The 13,650-nt window shown below is 37.2% G+C and overlaps 1 protein-coding gene across 23 annotated transcripts in view; it reads left to right on the top strand.

Moving 5' to 3' along the window:
- The window catches only part of NRXN1 (neurexin 1), a 728,940-nt gene that overhangs the window by 340,497 nt on the left and 374,793 nt on the right, over nt 1-13,650 (top strand). For all 23 annotated transcript variants that reach the window (XM_074168426.1, XM_074168417.1, XM_074168423.1 and 20 more), the window contains one exon: nt 478-668. In XM_074168426.1, the coding sequence (XP_074024527.1) occupies nt 478-668 (191 nt within the window). The remainder of the gene's footprint in view (nt 1-477; nt 669-13,650) is intronic.

The raw sequence follows: 13,650 nt of genomic DNA, 5'->3' as shown, positions 1-13,650 counted from the left end.
GTCTATTCAATATATATATATATAGGAGAAATCAAATGTCTGGCTGGACATGTGTGATTAATGAATGTTTCTTCATGTTAAACTTCATATGCTTTATTGTGACTTTTTCTTTCAGATGAAGCTAGATGCCTGAAAAAAAATGAAAGTAAATAATAGGTATAACTTCTATAGCGTTTACTACAAAGAAGTACTAGTTTATAGCCTTCCTCTTGCTCTCTCTCTACGTATGTATGCATGTGTTGGTACATGGAGTGCTCATTACTTTCCAGAAACTTGGAACTGCATCTCGGCTCATCTAAACGAATGGTGATTGCTCTGAATTAAGGTTGCTTCCCCATTTGGCATTCATTGCTGTCTTCCAGTTTTACCAGAACTACTGAGGAGTATAAGGAAACAGGAAATATTAGACATACTAACTAGTACCCCCTTGCTATGTAAAGAAAAAGGAAACTTTTCCATTTTTTTCTCTTCTCCCAGGTATTTACACTATGTGTTTGACTTGGGAAATGGTGCAAATCTCATCAAAGGAAGTTCTAATAAACCTCTGAATGACAACCAGTGGCATAATGTGATGATATCAAGGGATACCAACAATCTCCACACTGTAAAGATTGACACTAAAATCACAACACAGAGCACAGCAGGAGCCAGAAATTTAGATCTCAAAAGTAAGTACAGTAATTCCTGTATAATCTACAGTGAGGGTCATTACAGATGATAACCGGAATTAATCATGTATGTAAAGTACAGTATCATTTTGTAATACCATCTGAAATGTTTTATTTGATAGTAATTAATACGATCACAAGAGATGACATCTTTATGTTAGCCTGACAATGCCAATTTAGTAATAGTTCTGCATGGTTATGTACTACTTTCAGTGGGTGAAAATGCCACAGGAAAAAAGTAGCAAATGGTAAGAGTGCAGAGTGGCCCATATATATGAAAATATAATTGGGCCTTTAAAGGAACTCCAAAGTGTCCATGAAAAGGCTTGATTTTCACATGAACATCAGTTCTGTAAGTGACATGCAGGCTTTGCAGAACTGATGATTATGTTAGAGAATTGGGGAACATTTTGACCTGTCCTCCACCATTCAGTATTCCACATAAAGCCTACCTTTTGTTGGTTAAATAAATACAATGCAGTATTTTGATATCATAAAAAAATCTTGTAAGTAAAACAATCTTATGTGGCAGTTCTCTAACGAATCAGTTATAAATGCAAGTTGCCAGATGTATTCAACCATAAACATATACTCACCTAAATATGTAATGTTTCGTCATTTCAATTGCAGGGTGGGATAAATTTTGTTTTATAGCTCTAAATGTACATCTTATAGGTCCAGCTAGGTTCTTAAGATCCATTTTTATAAAGTAAACTGATACATATATATATTTTAAGTTGTAAGAGTGGGCATCTGAAAAGCTAATTTGCATCAGAGGAAAATATCTGTTTTTTTAAAGGGTATGTAAGTATACTTTTAAAATACTGCCTACCTAATCAGACATAAGAAAATATGTTCTGGTCATGTTAAAAAGTATTGTGTATTTTAACATTCTTGATAAAAGTTCTCGTTAGGAAAACCAAAATTTCATAATAGTCAAAGAAAATGTAATATTTCAAAGGCCAGGATGTTCAAAGTAGATATTAATATTCCATCAAGAGCTTATTCCTTGCTGGATTTTCTTTTAACTACCTCTGAGTCACAGATAATGAGCTGACCTTAGTAATTATTCTGGATTTTGTGATATTTTACATGTTTGCTTCACTTGAAAGTGCTATTAAGTTTGCAGGAAAAACTCTGAAAACTGTATCTTGGTAGGTTGTAATCTTCAATAAGAGCCTCTTTATCAGAAATGCTTGGTTTATGAATTAGAGCTTTTTGCTCTGTTCTCAAAATTGTACTTGAAATTTGTGCCATGTTCTTTCTCATTTTTGCATTCTTGTAAATATGGTGGATATTTATTGAGGCAATTTAATATTTCAACATTATTTTTGATGCTGTAGAGAAAGCATCCACCTTATTCTTTCATGTTTTGTTGCAATAATAAGTACTACTTCTGCATATGTTTATGTATTTAATCTGGGGCTTTTTTTCCAGTATATTAAATAGACATGAGTAGGAAAAATAACCCTGTTAAGAACTGATAACTAAATTAACACAGTCATTTTATTCGACATCATCTTCAAACTACGTAGTGGTTTGGCATCTTGCTTCCTTTGAGTTTGAACAATGTGCTTAATAAAGGCACTAGAGGGCACTGTTATTTCACTAAATGCACTGCTTAGTGCATTCACAGAGAAAGCTCATCAGTGAGGATAACTTACAAAATCCATCATTCCTTTGTTTCCTTCACTTTGAAAATTCTACTTTTGCTTTACCCTTTTGAAGTAAAACTGTATCCATAGCCGGTGCATTTTCTAACCTTCAATTCCAGTGGAAAAAACCTGAAGAGCATGAAAAAACATACTGAGATTTGAAGCGAGGAAGGTGAATTGTATTAGACGCTGCTTTTCTGTAATTCACCACCCAGGAAACGTGGCTAGTAAAAGAATAACAAGCCTGACATATTCAGTACAGTAATATATAGTAAGCATCTTTCTCAAGGTGTTCTAGCATACACAGGTCTTCAACCTCTGTCTTCTCATAGGAGTACATTTCATTTTATTTTTTTAATGGATTCTATTACATTTTGCTCGGTCAGCTTCCCTTAAATATGGCACAGCATATGTCATAAGAATTTTTGTTGGATTTTTGGGGGAGTTCAAGCTGATACATTTTAGCCAGCGGCTAAAAAGCAGGAAAATTGCCTTTTGTTATTGTTTTTTCTTCCTTTGTATTCAGTTGAAATGCTTTCCTGTAGCTTGTTCTTTTCTGTTTTATGTCAGTGTTTCTTGTGATGACACATCTCTGTTACGCTGTAAACACCCCATATGCTTTACTGATACAAGCAGCTATGATTAATTAATTATCCTGTATTATTTTACCCCTAGCAACATAGCAAATTCAAAATTAAACTTCCTGCTAGTGATATCAATAATTCTGTTTAACCAGAGTTAGCATCGGGTGAAATATAAACATGTACAGATAATATAGAATCTGCAGCCTTTCTGAGTAACTGTAGAGTTACCAGATTTCAGACACTGAAATCCAAGATAATCCTGGAAAGATAAATCACATATATGCAGGTTTTTTGCAAATACACAGTGAATTCAGTATGAGGATAGGACACAGATTGTGTTGTAGCACCTGCACAGCATGCCAGTTGTCTGGGAAAGCAGACACTTGCCATAAAAGCATGGGAGAGAATTTCCACTATACGTTTCCTTTTGGGTGTAGGATTTGGCCATATAACATATAAAGTTCATTATTACAGACATGGGTTCCCTGCATAACCTCTGGTACCATTTCGGTGGATTGGAGTTGGGTGCCCATAGAAACACTTACATTAAATTCTCCAGCTTAATTATTTGCTGTAATTAGATGGGTAAATTATAAATTGGAGACAAATAAATGAGTGAAAATAGTTCTGTGTTTGGATTCCAAGAACAGTTTTATTTTTCCTAGCAGAGAAAATTAGCAAAGTGTACTTGGGTGCAGTTCTAACAGATAACCTGTGAAGATAAATGAGTCTTAACAGCAAAGGCAACGCGGCTCAAGGCTGCCAGGGCTCAGTTACACAGCAAATTTGCTTTCCTGTATTTCATGAGCAGATTCCCTGCCCTGCTTTCAGTATGGCTCGGATGCTTCTCTTGGCTACGATTCAAGGCCTTCACAGACCGAAATAGTTGGGTGGAGGGGATTTCTTGCTTGCTGTACTTGATGCTGTGCTCTTCTGGTCTTGAGGGGTCTGAGAAATGCAAGGGAAATAAGTAGAATTTGACTCGTGCTCTTGTTCCTCACTGTTGCCACAGAAAAGATGTCTCCTTCGCTTAGACTTGTAGGTGTTACATCATCTGTAATGGCTCTTCCCCCTCCACATTTTCTTCCCATGGTGTGGGAAATTGGACTTCTGTCAAAATTTATTTTTTTTAATAAATATTTGAAGACACATCATGTGCTTTCGAGGAGGAGCATCCTTAAGCATGACTTTGTATCCACTTACCTCCTACACGTGTAGGGACTATTTTAATCCCCAAAGTTTTCATCCATTTTCTTTAAACAGCAAACATGCAAAAACCTAGAAGAATCCACTCAGAATGACTGTCAGAAAATCAAAATGTTTTAGCATTTTAACTGTTTATAAATTGAGATGAAAAGTTGAAATATCGTGCTCTCGCCAAATGAAAAGCTAAGGAATGCTGCTGTTATTTTAGATTTCACAATAAATAATTGCAGACTTTTCTAGGCGTTGGTAGTTTCACTGCTCCAGTATCCTAACCAATTCCAAACTTTCTGGCTGTGGTGTATCCTCCAGGATGAACTGCAGTGATCCAAATTTTGATACTGGGCTGACTATATTTTCTTTTTAAAAGGAAATCATCATCACAAAAAAATCCTACCGAACTCAACATGTATGGCTTGATTGTTTTCTGCCTGTGCAGCATTTCATACATCTTTAAGACTCGCTTTTTTGAAATGATATCCATACTTTCAACTTGTTTCACTCTGTTATTCGCTTCCACATGGCCTTCCCTAATGTCAATGTTAGAATCCATTGTAAGTTATATGTTATTCCTGTGCTTGTTATATCACTGCATCCTCAAAAAATACTGATCGTATTAGAGCATGCATCAGAATCAACTTCCTTGGATTTAAACATCCTGTTTGGGTCTCTTGTTTGTTTTATTTCTGTAGCTTTTCACTGGCCTCTGGTTTCCTCTATTCCTTCGTGAGTTATGGGTGCTGTTGCTCTATACATTTGCCTTTTCATTTTCCGTTTTCTCTAGTAATGTGAAAACAGCTTTGTCTGAAGCATCTGAAAGAAAAGTAATCATATTAATTTCTGGTTTCACCTCAGTGGTTTTGCAAATGCACTTTACATATGCTTCTTCCATGTACTTCTAATCACTTGGCAATTGATTTATATCCTTGTAAACTTTTAATGCAATTAACTAAATTATCAGTAGAACTACTAGCCTGGCATATTCATTGATGATTCGTAATAGTCACTTAATCTATTGATATTTCATTTACCTGTCAAAGTAGGTTATTCATGCTATGCAAAACTGAGATAAATTAGTCTTGATCATAAAGAAGATTTCTTGTTCCAGAAATGGAAATTTAAATTGTTTCCATTTCATATAATATTTGTCCCTGTTGTTTTATATTGAGCTTGTTATTATTGTTGCTGCATTATGTTCTTCTCTATATTACAATGTCTCTATCAATGGCAGTGGTCCTTCATATTTTTATTACTAAGAAACAAAGCTTTAAGAAGCACAGAAAAGTATTTTATATAAAAATGCAATTTTGTACAAATTAACAAGTATTAATGCTTAAATTTCTCAAATAAACATATATCAGCTAATTGTAATGACCTTGCCAGTGGGCTGTAAACGCTTCATGCAGAAATAATGTCCTGTTCCAAATGCAGAGTTCCAGCTACTGTCAACAGCAAATAGATCTTCCTAATGTGACCTGTTGGAGTAGACGATGGCAAATGCAGCTGTCGTCTTCCTGATAGAGTTGTGAAAGCAGCCTCTATACTGCTGGGGAGGGAAAAATAAGGGACTTAGAACTCTTATTAGAGTAGCAAAGATTTACAGGCAGATTTAGCAATAGGTGATGGGACAATTTGGCCTAATGCAAATTCCTTTATCCTTCTTCATTCTCTGCAACTTGTCACATCTTGCTTCTAAACAGCTCTGCTGTCTACCAGAATGTGAAAATAATTTTGGCAATGCTAAGCCTTCAGGAATTGTACCTAAATTTCCAGAATCTACTCCAGTACTTCTGGATTAAATAAAAAATAAAGAAAATACTCTAGTGCTTGTGCCGAGTTCTGTGAAGTCCACAACATTGCAGTGGTCTTTCAGATCACTCCATGGTGAGAGAAAGATTTTGCTTCCTGCTGCTTCTTCCCTGCTCTTTTCAGTCTCTTACACACATATAGATGTATAGATAATGTTCAAGGCCAGGCTGGATGGGGCTTTGAGCAACCTGGTCTAGTGGGAGGTGTCCCTGCCCATGGCAGGGGGGTTGGAGCTGGATGATCTTTAAGGTCCCTTCCAACACGAACCAATCTATGATTCTGTGATTTGTCTACATTCCTAACACTGTTTGGCATGCAGGTTATTACCATTGCTGATTGTGGAATGTCTTTCAATCCCTTTTGGAATGCTAAGTAAAAGCTATGCTGAGGATAATACAGGAAACTTGTATGACCTTAAAATTAGAAAAAAATCTGGATATTTAGTGTAGATGCATCCCACTGAACCTAGCGTCTCCCCAGCCAAGAAGCACATCCTAAACTTGTTTTTAAAATGTGCTGCTGTGGGTATGACACCACCATCCTCATGGATCTTGGTATTCTGACTGAGCTGTCTTTTTTGCAAAAGATCCACTTCGTGTAGTGTCCTTGGGGTTCGGAGGTGATTGTCTTCATCAAGAGCTTCGTAGCTCTTGATATAAATATATATATTAATATAAAAAGTTGCTCTCTGCAAACCTACATTCAAAATGAGAACGTTCAACCTCTCCGCTTTTTGGTAGCTTTATGTGGAGAATCTTGCCTGAAGTAGTAGGTAAAGGAAGAGTTTTGTAGATTATGATATCTGAGGTCTAGAATGCCTATTGGAAAGAGGAATTCCTCGCTCTTTTGAAAACAAGCTCTGCTAAGAGCATGTGTTGGCTATTAAAGTGGAGAGAGGAATATCAGGAGGAATGAAAACCTGAGTATACTATGCTGCGAAAATGCCTGCTTCATTAGATTTTGTCTATTTTTCAGATGTATACAATGTACAAAAGTGGTCAGAACAGGAAAGAAATGAAGGACGTTTGATGTGCTTGAATGCCTCACCTCTCCACCACAGCCATCCCCCTCATACAGACTAATTAGCATAGCATCAATTCTGTGGGAGATGGATTACCACGCACGTTTATATGGCAATTAGATTTTATTATTTAGCATTTAACATGCATCACCAACTTTCCTCTCAGACCCCTGGAAAAGCAGGCTGCTTTGGTTTTAAATCTGTTTAATCTTTTTTTGATGCCAGTGCTTTCCATCTAGTCTTCATGGGCAGAAAAAGAAGCAAAGAGAAATAAAGTGGCTGGGAATCTGAGAGTTTTTGTTGTCAAGAAAATGTTAAAATTTTTTGTGTAACTGTTTCTTGTTTGAGAATACATGTTGCTACAGAACAGGTTTGTTGGGGAAATGGTGGATTTTAAAGTGGAGAAATCTAGGTGAATGTTCAGACTTGAGCACTTACCTTTTGAGTATCTACTTCTGTTTATTGAAAATTTAACTGCTAAGGACACTGTCCTGTTTTTGCCTTCTGTCATGCAGATTGACTCGCTTGTGAAACATAGGCATATTTGCATAACCATTGAGCAGTTCTGAACAGAGCCAAAAATTGTAATAGGAATGAAAACTGAGCACCGAGAGGTGAATGTGGAAGTGGAGAGCACATCCAGCAGAGTTGGGATGTAAAATAGTGAGCAGCACAGCAATAGCATGACAAACACTAGACACAAACATATTTGTACCAAGGGTGGAAAGTCTTCAATGCAGTTATGAGAGTAGTGTGGCAATAAAGTAGGGTGATGGAATCGGGAGACTTGGCAAAAGGTAGAGCAAGAGGTATATCTCTAGTGTGGGCAGCTGTAGAAATTGGCAGCAAGAGAAATCTGTGAGGTGCTCTTCCTGGTGCAACCGTCAACTGTTAAGTTCTCTCTGGTACCTCTTAATTCTCACTGCCTTTTTTTCTGTCAGTGGGGATTAGGGTGCGGCACTACAATGAAACTGTAAAAAGAACAATATCAGCCAAAGGAGGAAATATCTTCAAAGTTAAGTTTGCCTGACAAATAACTACAATATGTCATATATGCCAATAAGGATGACTAAGGAAAACCCACAGTGCCAGCATTTCAGTGCTGGCGATTCCTTTTTTTGAATACCTTTAATGAAGTATTCAGGGAAGATGCTGAAAGCAGAATAGAATTGGGTGGAAAATATCGCTTTTGATACTGCTTCCTGAAAGAGCAATTTGCTAACCCATAAATTCCTTTTTTGCCTGTAATTGTTTTGCTTTGCTTGGTTATCAGTATAAGGAATATGGAAGAGGGAAGGCACCACCTGTCATATCATACAACTGCCTCTTGCCCAGAGTATTTGAAAGGATGGATAACTCAGTAGATTCTGGACAAGTAAACTGGCCACCCTTTCCCTTCTTAGGTGAGAGAGAATCTAAAAGGGATGGAATTCATGGCTCCAACAGGAAAAATATTTGAAAAGCCTACTTTTCTTCAAAAAAAAAAAGAAAAAAAAAAATCACATCAAACCCAAAACACTTCAACCACAAATCAATACTGAAGCTACAGAATGGACTCTTTGAAGTGAATAAGTGGGCATAAAACACTAAGTTTACATGTTCATGTCTTCCTCAAGTGCCCTTGCAAGTGGTAGACGGAATTCAGTCATGCTTTGCTCTGGCACCAAACAGGCCTGTGAATGCGCAACAAGTGCATATTCTCTACTGTAAAGGGAGGTTTGAAAAGCCATATGCTGGAGCGTATGTGCTGCAGAAGCTGTGTGGATGCAGCATTTAAGCCTTTGTCAACTGTCCTTCAGTTTATTATTAAGCTAGGATCACAGCAGGCTTCTTGATTTATTCAAAAAAAGAACAATTATATTTCATCAACATTTTTAAAGGATCGAATAATTTTTTTTGATATGGAACAAAAAGTAAACGTTTAGTCATGAATAATGAAAGTGGAGAGAGACTCTAGAATAACCACTCATCTGCTATTCAAGCCTAGTTCCTTTTTTAAATTATGTGTTGAAATCCCACATCTGAAAGAAAAGTCACCGCTCTACTCTGCCTGTTGCACAAAGTAAATGGTATGTAGGTGCTTTTGTATGTTGGAGAGGGGAGAAGGTTACCAAGGACAAGGAGGCTCCTGTATTTCATTGAATGTCAAAGGCATCTGGATGCCTACCTGACATTTTCATTTGAGACAGTATCCCTTGATTCAAGACCGGGATGTTGTCTATTGTGTTTAAGTCAGAATATATTTAGCTTGTGTGGGAGTAATTTATTTTCACATTCCAGTTGTCTCAAAAATACCATGAGTTGGGTTTGTGTGGGTCTTCTTTTGTTCAGTTCCACCCAATACTTCATTGGGCAACTATTAAGATACTGCAAAGTGATTTCTATTGATCTTGTAACAGCAAATCACCTGTTTTGTGAAGGACTTGAAGAAAGTGAGCACTTTTTTCTTTCGAGATTAGACTTTCCCCATGGTATTTCTCAGTCTTTGCAGTCTTCATTCCTCTTTGCCTGCCTGAGGGAAGAAGCTGTTATATGCTTGATCATTTTGAAATAGCGTATGTGGAGAAAAGTGTGCCTGACACCTCAGCTTCAGCACAGCCAGATGTTCCTTTGTATTCTCATATGTCATACAAAGGAATTGCGGAGATGCCTGTTGTGCTTTCAGAACCCACCATGATATGCCAGGGCTATCCATCTCTTGTGGAGCAATACCGTTCCAGTACACTGCAAAAGCACTCTTGTTCCTAGCCATAGTAGTGATTTAGTACCATGTGACATTAGAAACGAAACAGAGACATTTCTTCTAAAATGAAAGAGAAATTAAGAGAATAGCTGAAACTACTGTTGAAACCAGCAGCACAACAAGATGCAAAGGGAGAATATCTGCTTTTGGAGAGAGTGATGGATTTGAAGATGTCTTTGTGCAGCCATATAAAAACATTCCAGGGGTGTTGTCTTTATGGGTTATGAAAAAGCCAAGCCACAATTCCTTCTATGGTTTTATTTCCTCCTCCTTTTTGTTTTGTTTTCATTTACACATGGAACCATCTTTGAATGGTGTTCATTTCTTGTCAAGAATGGTGTACAAGAAATGAACACTACATACGTACAAAACATACAGATTTTGGAGAGTAAAGGAGCCTAACTGTATGCTAGTTAAACTACTTAAGTTTAAGACTGAGAGGAGATCGCATCAAAGCTTATAAATATCTAAAGGGCAGGTGTCAAGAAGAGGGGCCAGATTCTTCTCAGTGGTGCCCAGGACAAGGGGCAACGGGCACAAACTGGAACACAGGAAATTCCCTCTCAACATGAGGAAAAACTTTCCCGTGAGGGTGTCAGAGCACTGGAAGAGGCTGCACAGACAGGGTGTGTGTCCTGGGTTGAGAGACACAGGACTAACTTTTCTTCTAATACTGGGGAAAATTGTACTTTTAGAAGACTCTAGTGTCTGAATTTGTGAAATTCTTTACTTTATTGCCAGCCAGGCTCTGTGGGATTCAAGGTTAGTGTTTTTGAGCCTTGCCAGGGGCAGGGACAAGGAGGAGCAAGGCCTGGGCATTTGACCCAGGCTGGCCAACAGGAGTATTTCATACCATGAACGTCACATTCAATATAAATTAGAAAAGTTTGCTGCGTAGCGGGCTCTCTCCCTTGATGGCGACGGTCCAGACAACTCCTTGCCCCGGTGCCGGAGCCCTGAGGCCTTCCCTTCCTCCTGAAGCCATTGCGCTCGCAGTGTCCGCCATTTGCTGTCCACTGCTGGGAGTGCACAGCTTCCTACTGATAGAATTGGCTGAGTATAATTCCTGTATATCTGATATCAGTATCAGGATTAATACTGGTTCTTTAGTATTATTGTTAATTATTTAGTCTTAGTCTATTAGATCTATTTATATTTCAACCCTTTTGTTTCTTTGTGTTCCCCGATTCCCCTTTCCAGGTGGGGAGGGGTCATCGGGTGATAGAATAATTGTCTAACGACAATAGATTGTTATGGATTTTCTCGAACCATAACAGTGTGGAGTCTCCTTCTCTGGAGACATTCCAAACCCACCTGGATGCATTCATGTCTAGCCTGCTCTGGGTGACCCTGCTCTGGCAGGGGGGTTGGACAAGATGGTCTCTGAAGGTCGCTTCCAATCCCTACAATTCTGTGATTCACTGAGCACTATTTACATACTGCAGTTATCATTTTAAATGCCTGGATAATTCTTCTTTCTCTACTAGTGTTTGAAGACAATGGTAGTCTAATTAGTTAAATTAAATGAATCGTTTTTGCCTGCCAGCACGTAAGAATTCTCGGGTGTCCACATGAATCAGGAAAGGAGGAAAGTCTATGAGGGTGACCTGTCAGCAACATCAGTAGTGCCAAATAATAACAAACTTCTATTACTCATTCAGAAAAGAAATAAATAGAACAGCATCGTCAATTTTTATTTTACATATCTTTGCTTTAGTACTTGCAAAGTTCTTATTTTGAAGAAATGTAGAGACCTGGGATGAAAAAAGAGATGAGTTATTACAGAAGGATTTGGCAGTATTTGTTTCACCAACAGTTGTGCGTGACTCACTGTTGTGTGGTGTTCTCTGCAGTTTTGCATAAGTGTGATTCCAATAATGAATACATTGAGAACTCGGGTTCATTTATTAGCTAGCAATTTGTTTCTGTGTTAAATTCACTTGTTCTTCAAAGCATGGATCAGCTCTAAGTCAGAAAAGAGATACATTGGTGTAAATGGGAAAGTTCCTATTGGAATAAATGAAGATCTGCATTAGTGTAAAAGCTATAAATTAAACCCGCTAAACTCTTGTCTTTGTCAGTGCTTACGGTTGACCAGTAGGATTATTGCCATGCTATGTAGGTGTAGCTCTGAAAGTGCTGCCTTCCAGTTGATTCCTCTGGCCAGCACTGAACGTGCCAGTGAGAACCACTGTAGCATACTTATTTTTTGGCCTCAGAAAAATGGAGAAAGGAAACAATCCTTCCTCCCTAAATAAAAGGGTAACTCTGTATACTGGCTCCTAATACAAGTAAGAAGAGAGTTGTGAGAGGAAGGAATATCTGCTCTCAAATAAAGTGCTTTATTTGAAGCTTCTCCAGAGACCAGAAGGAAGTCTTGGAGCATTCTCTTCCCTCACCCATTTCTTTACTACCTGCTACTTTGTTTATGCCAGTTGACATAGTTTAGATAAATTGGTTATTTTCCTTTATAAATTAAGGAAAGTCAGGATGGTTGTGGGGAGAAAAAAAAAAAAAAAGGAGATTTCTTTCAGGAATACATTTTAAAAATCAAAATAAACTTAAGAATAAAATAAATGCATGAAAGATAATACCTAAACTTCAGTTCCAGAAACTATGGTTAGCACTGTAAAACAAGTATATCCCTTTTTATATGCACATAAAAAATGCTCATCTATTGAAGGAAAGAAATAGAACTGCATTTTCTCTTGTGCACAACTCCTGAAACGGTCACACATTTTCAGTGGTATCAGTGTTGCCATAGTATTACATTTAGGCTGCAACTAGTTTAGATAGTGTCATGATTTCTTACTATTGATCTGATGAACCTTACTTAATGAAATAACTTACATGTGATTCATAAAAGTAAGTAGGCACATACTCAAGAAGTGATTAATCCTGGTTTAGAGCGTGTAACAAATCCAGTAGTAAAGCTGTACGTACATAAGTGAAAAAGAGGACAAAACCTAAGAATTTGTTTTGTACTATGTTGATTCCTCTGATCTCTTTTAGTGGGAACAGGAACAAGTTTTATCTTTTCTGACCTCTGCTAATGCACATTCAATATACAAATATTTTCATTAACAACATTTTCTGCAATTCTGCCTTGTCTGAATTTCTAAAGGATTGAGTTTTGTAGGAAACTGCTTCTACGTTGAGATGAAGGTGAAAATGAAGCATGTGATTAAGTGAAATAAAAGTAGCTATGCAAAACGTTTTTGATGGCAGACATGAAAAATAACTAACTGATAAAATTTAAATAGCTTTTAAAAAAAAAATAATAAAAAAAAAAAATCTGAGTTTTACTTCCAGAGCCTATCCCTCAATAAAATTTGGTCTCTGAGGAAAAGTGTGTTTTTATGCCATCAGCAACAAACTCAAACCACACTTGATATTAAATTTGGGAAAGGTTTAGCCCATGGTCATAAAAAGTACTTGTACATAGTTTATAAAAGCTGAAGTCTAATAGTCAATATGCCTGCTCAATACATATGATATGTGTTAGTGTAGTGTATTAGCTAGTACAAAAGCAGAACTCAAGTTCTTTTGAAGTTAAAGTTAAAATATTACCCAGAACATGTTTTTGTTTGTGGAAACTGTGTCTTCAATAGTATATAACGATCAGTTCTAATTATCGGTAGTCTTAAGCAACTAAGTGAACAGTAGAGTTACGGTTTATTTAGACTCAACTTAATGTATGGTGAAACCTATTTGAAAATATTTCAGTGTATATTTTCAGCAGCAAATACTCTGCATTCAAGTTCCTATACTGACACACTGACCTGGACGTTTATTAGCCATTAATCATAACTGACAGTTGCTATATGACCACATAGAGCAATCTTGATATGCTTGAGGGATGGATCTTAGGAATTAGCCAAGGATCAATTTGGAAGTTCGAGGTTTTAAAGCTTTAACCAATCACAGAATAAAAATGGTTGTTTGGACAGTATACATGTTGGGAGGT

This window comes from Numenius arquata, chromosome 2, assembly GCF_964106895.1.
Source record: "Numenius arquata chromosome 2, bNumArq3.hap1.1, whole genome shotgun sequence".
NCBI classification, from domain to species: Eukaryota; Metazoa; Chordata; class Aves; order Charadriiformes; family Scolopacidae; genus Numenius; species Numenius arquata.
The sequence above is the reverse complement of the archived record's forward strand: the minus strand, read 5'-3'. Positions and strand labels throughout refer to the sequence as shown.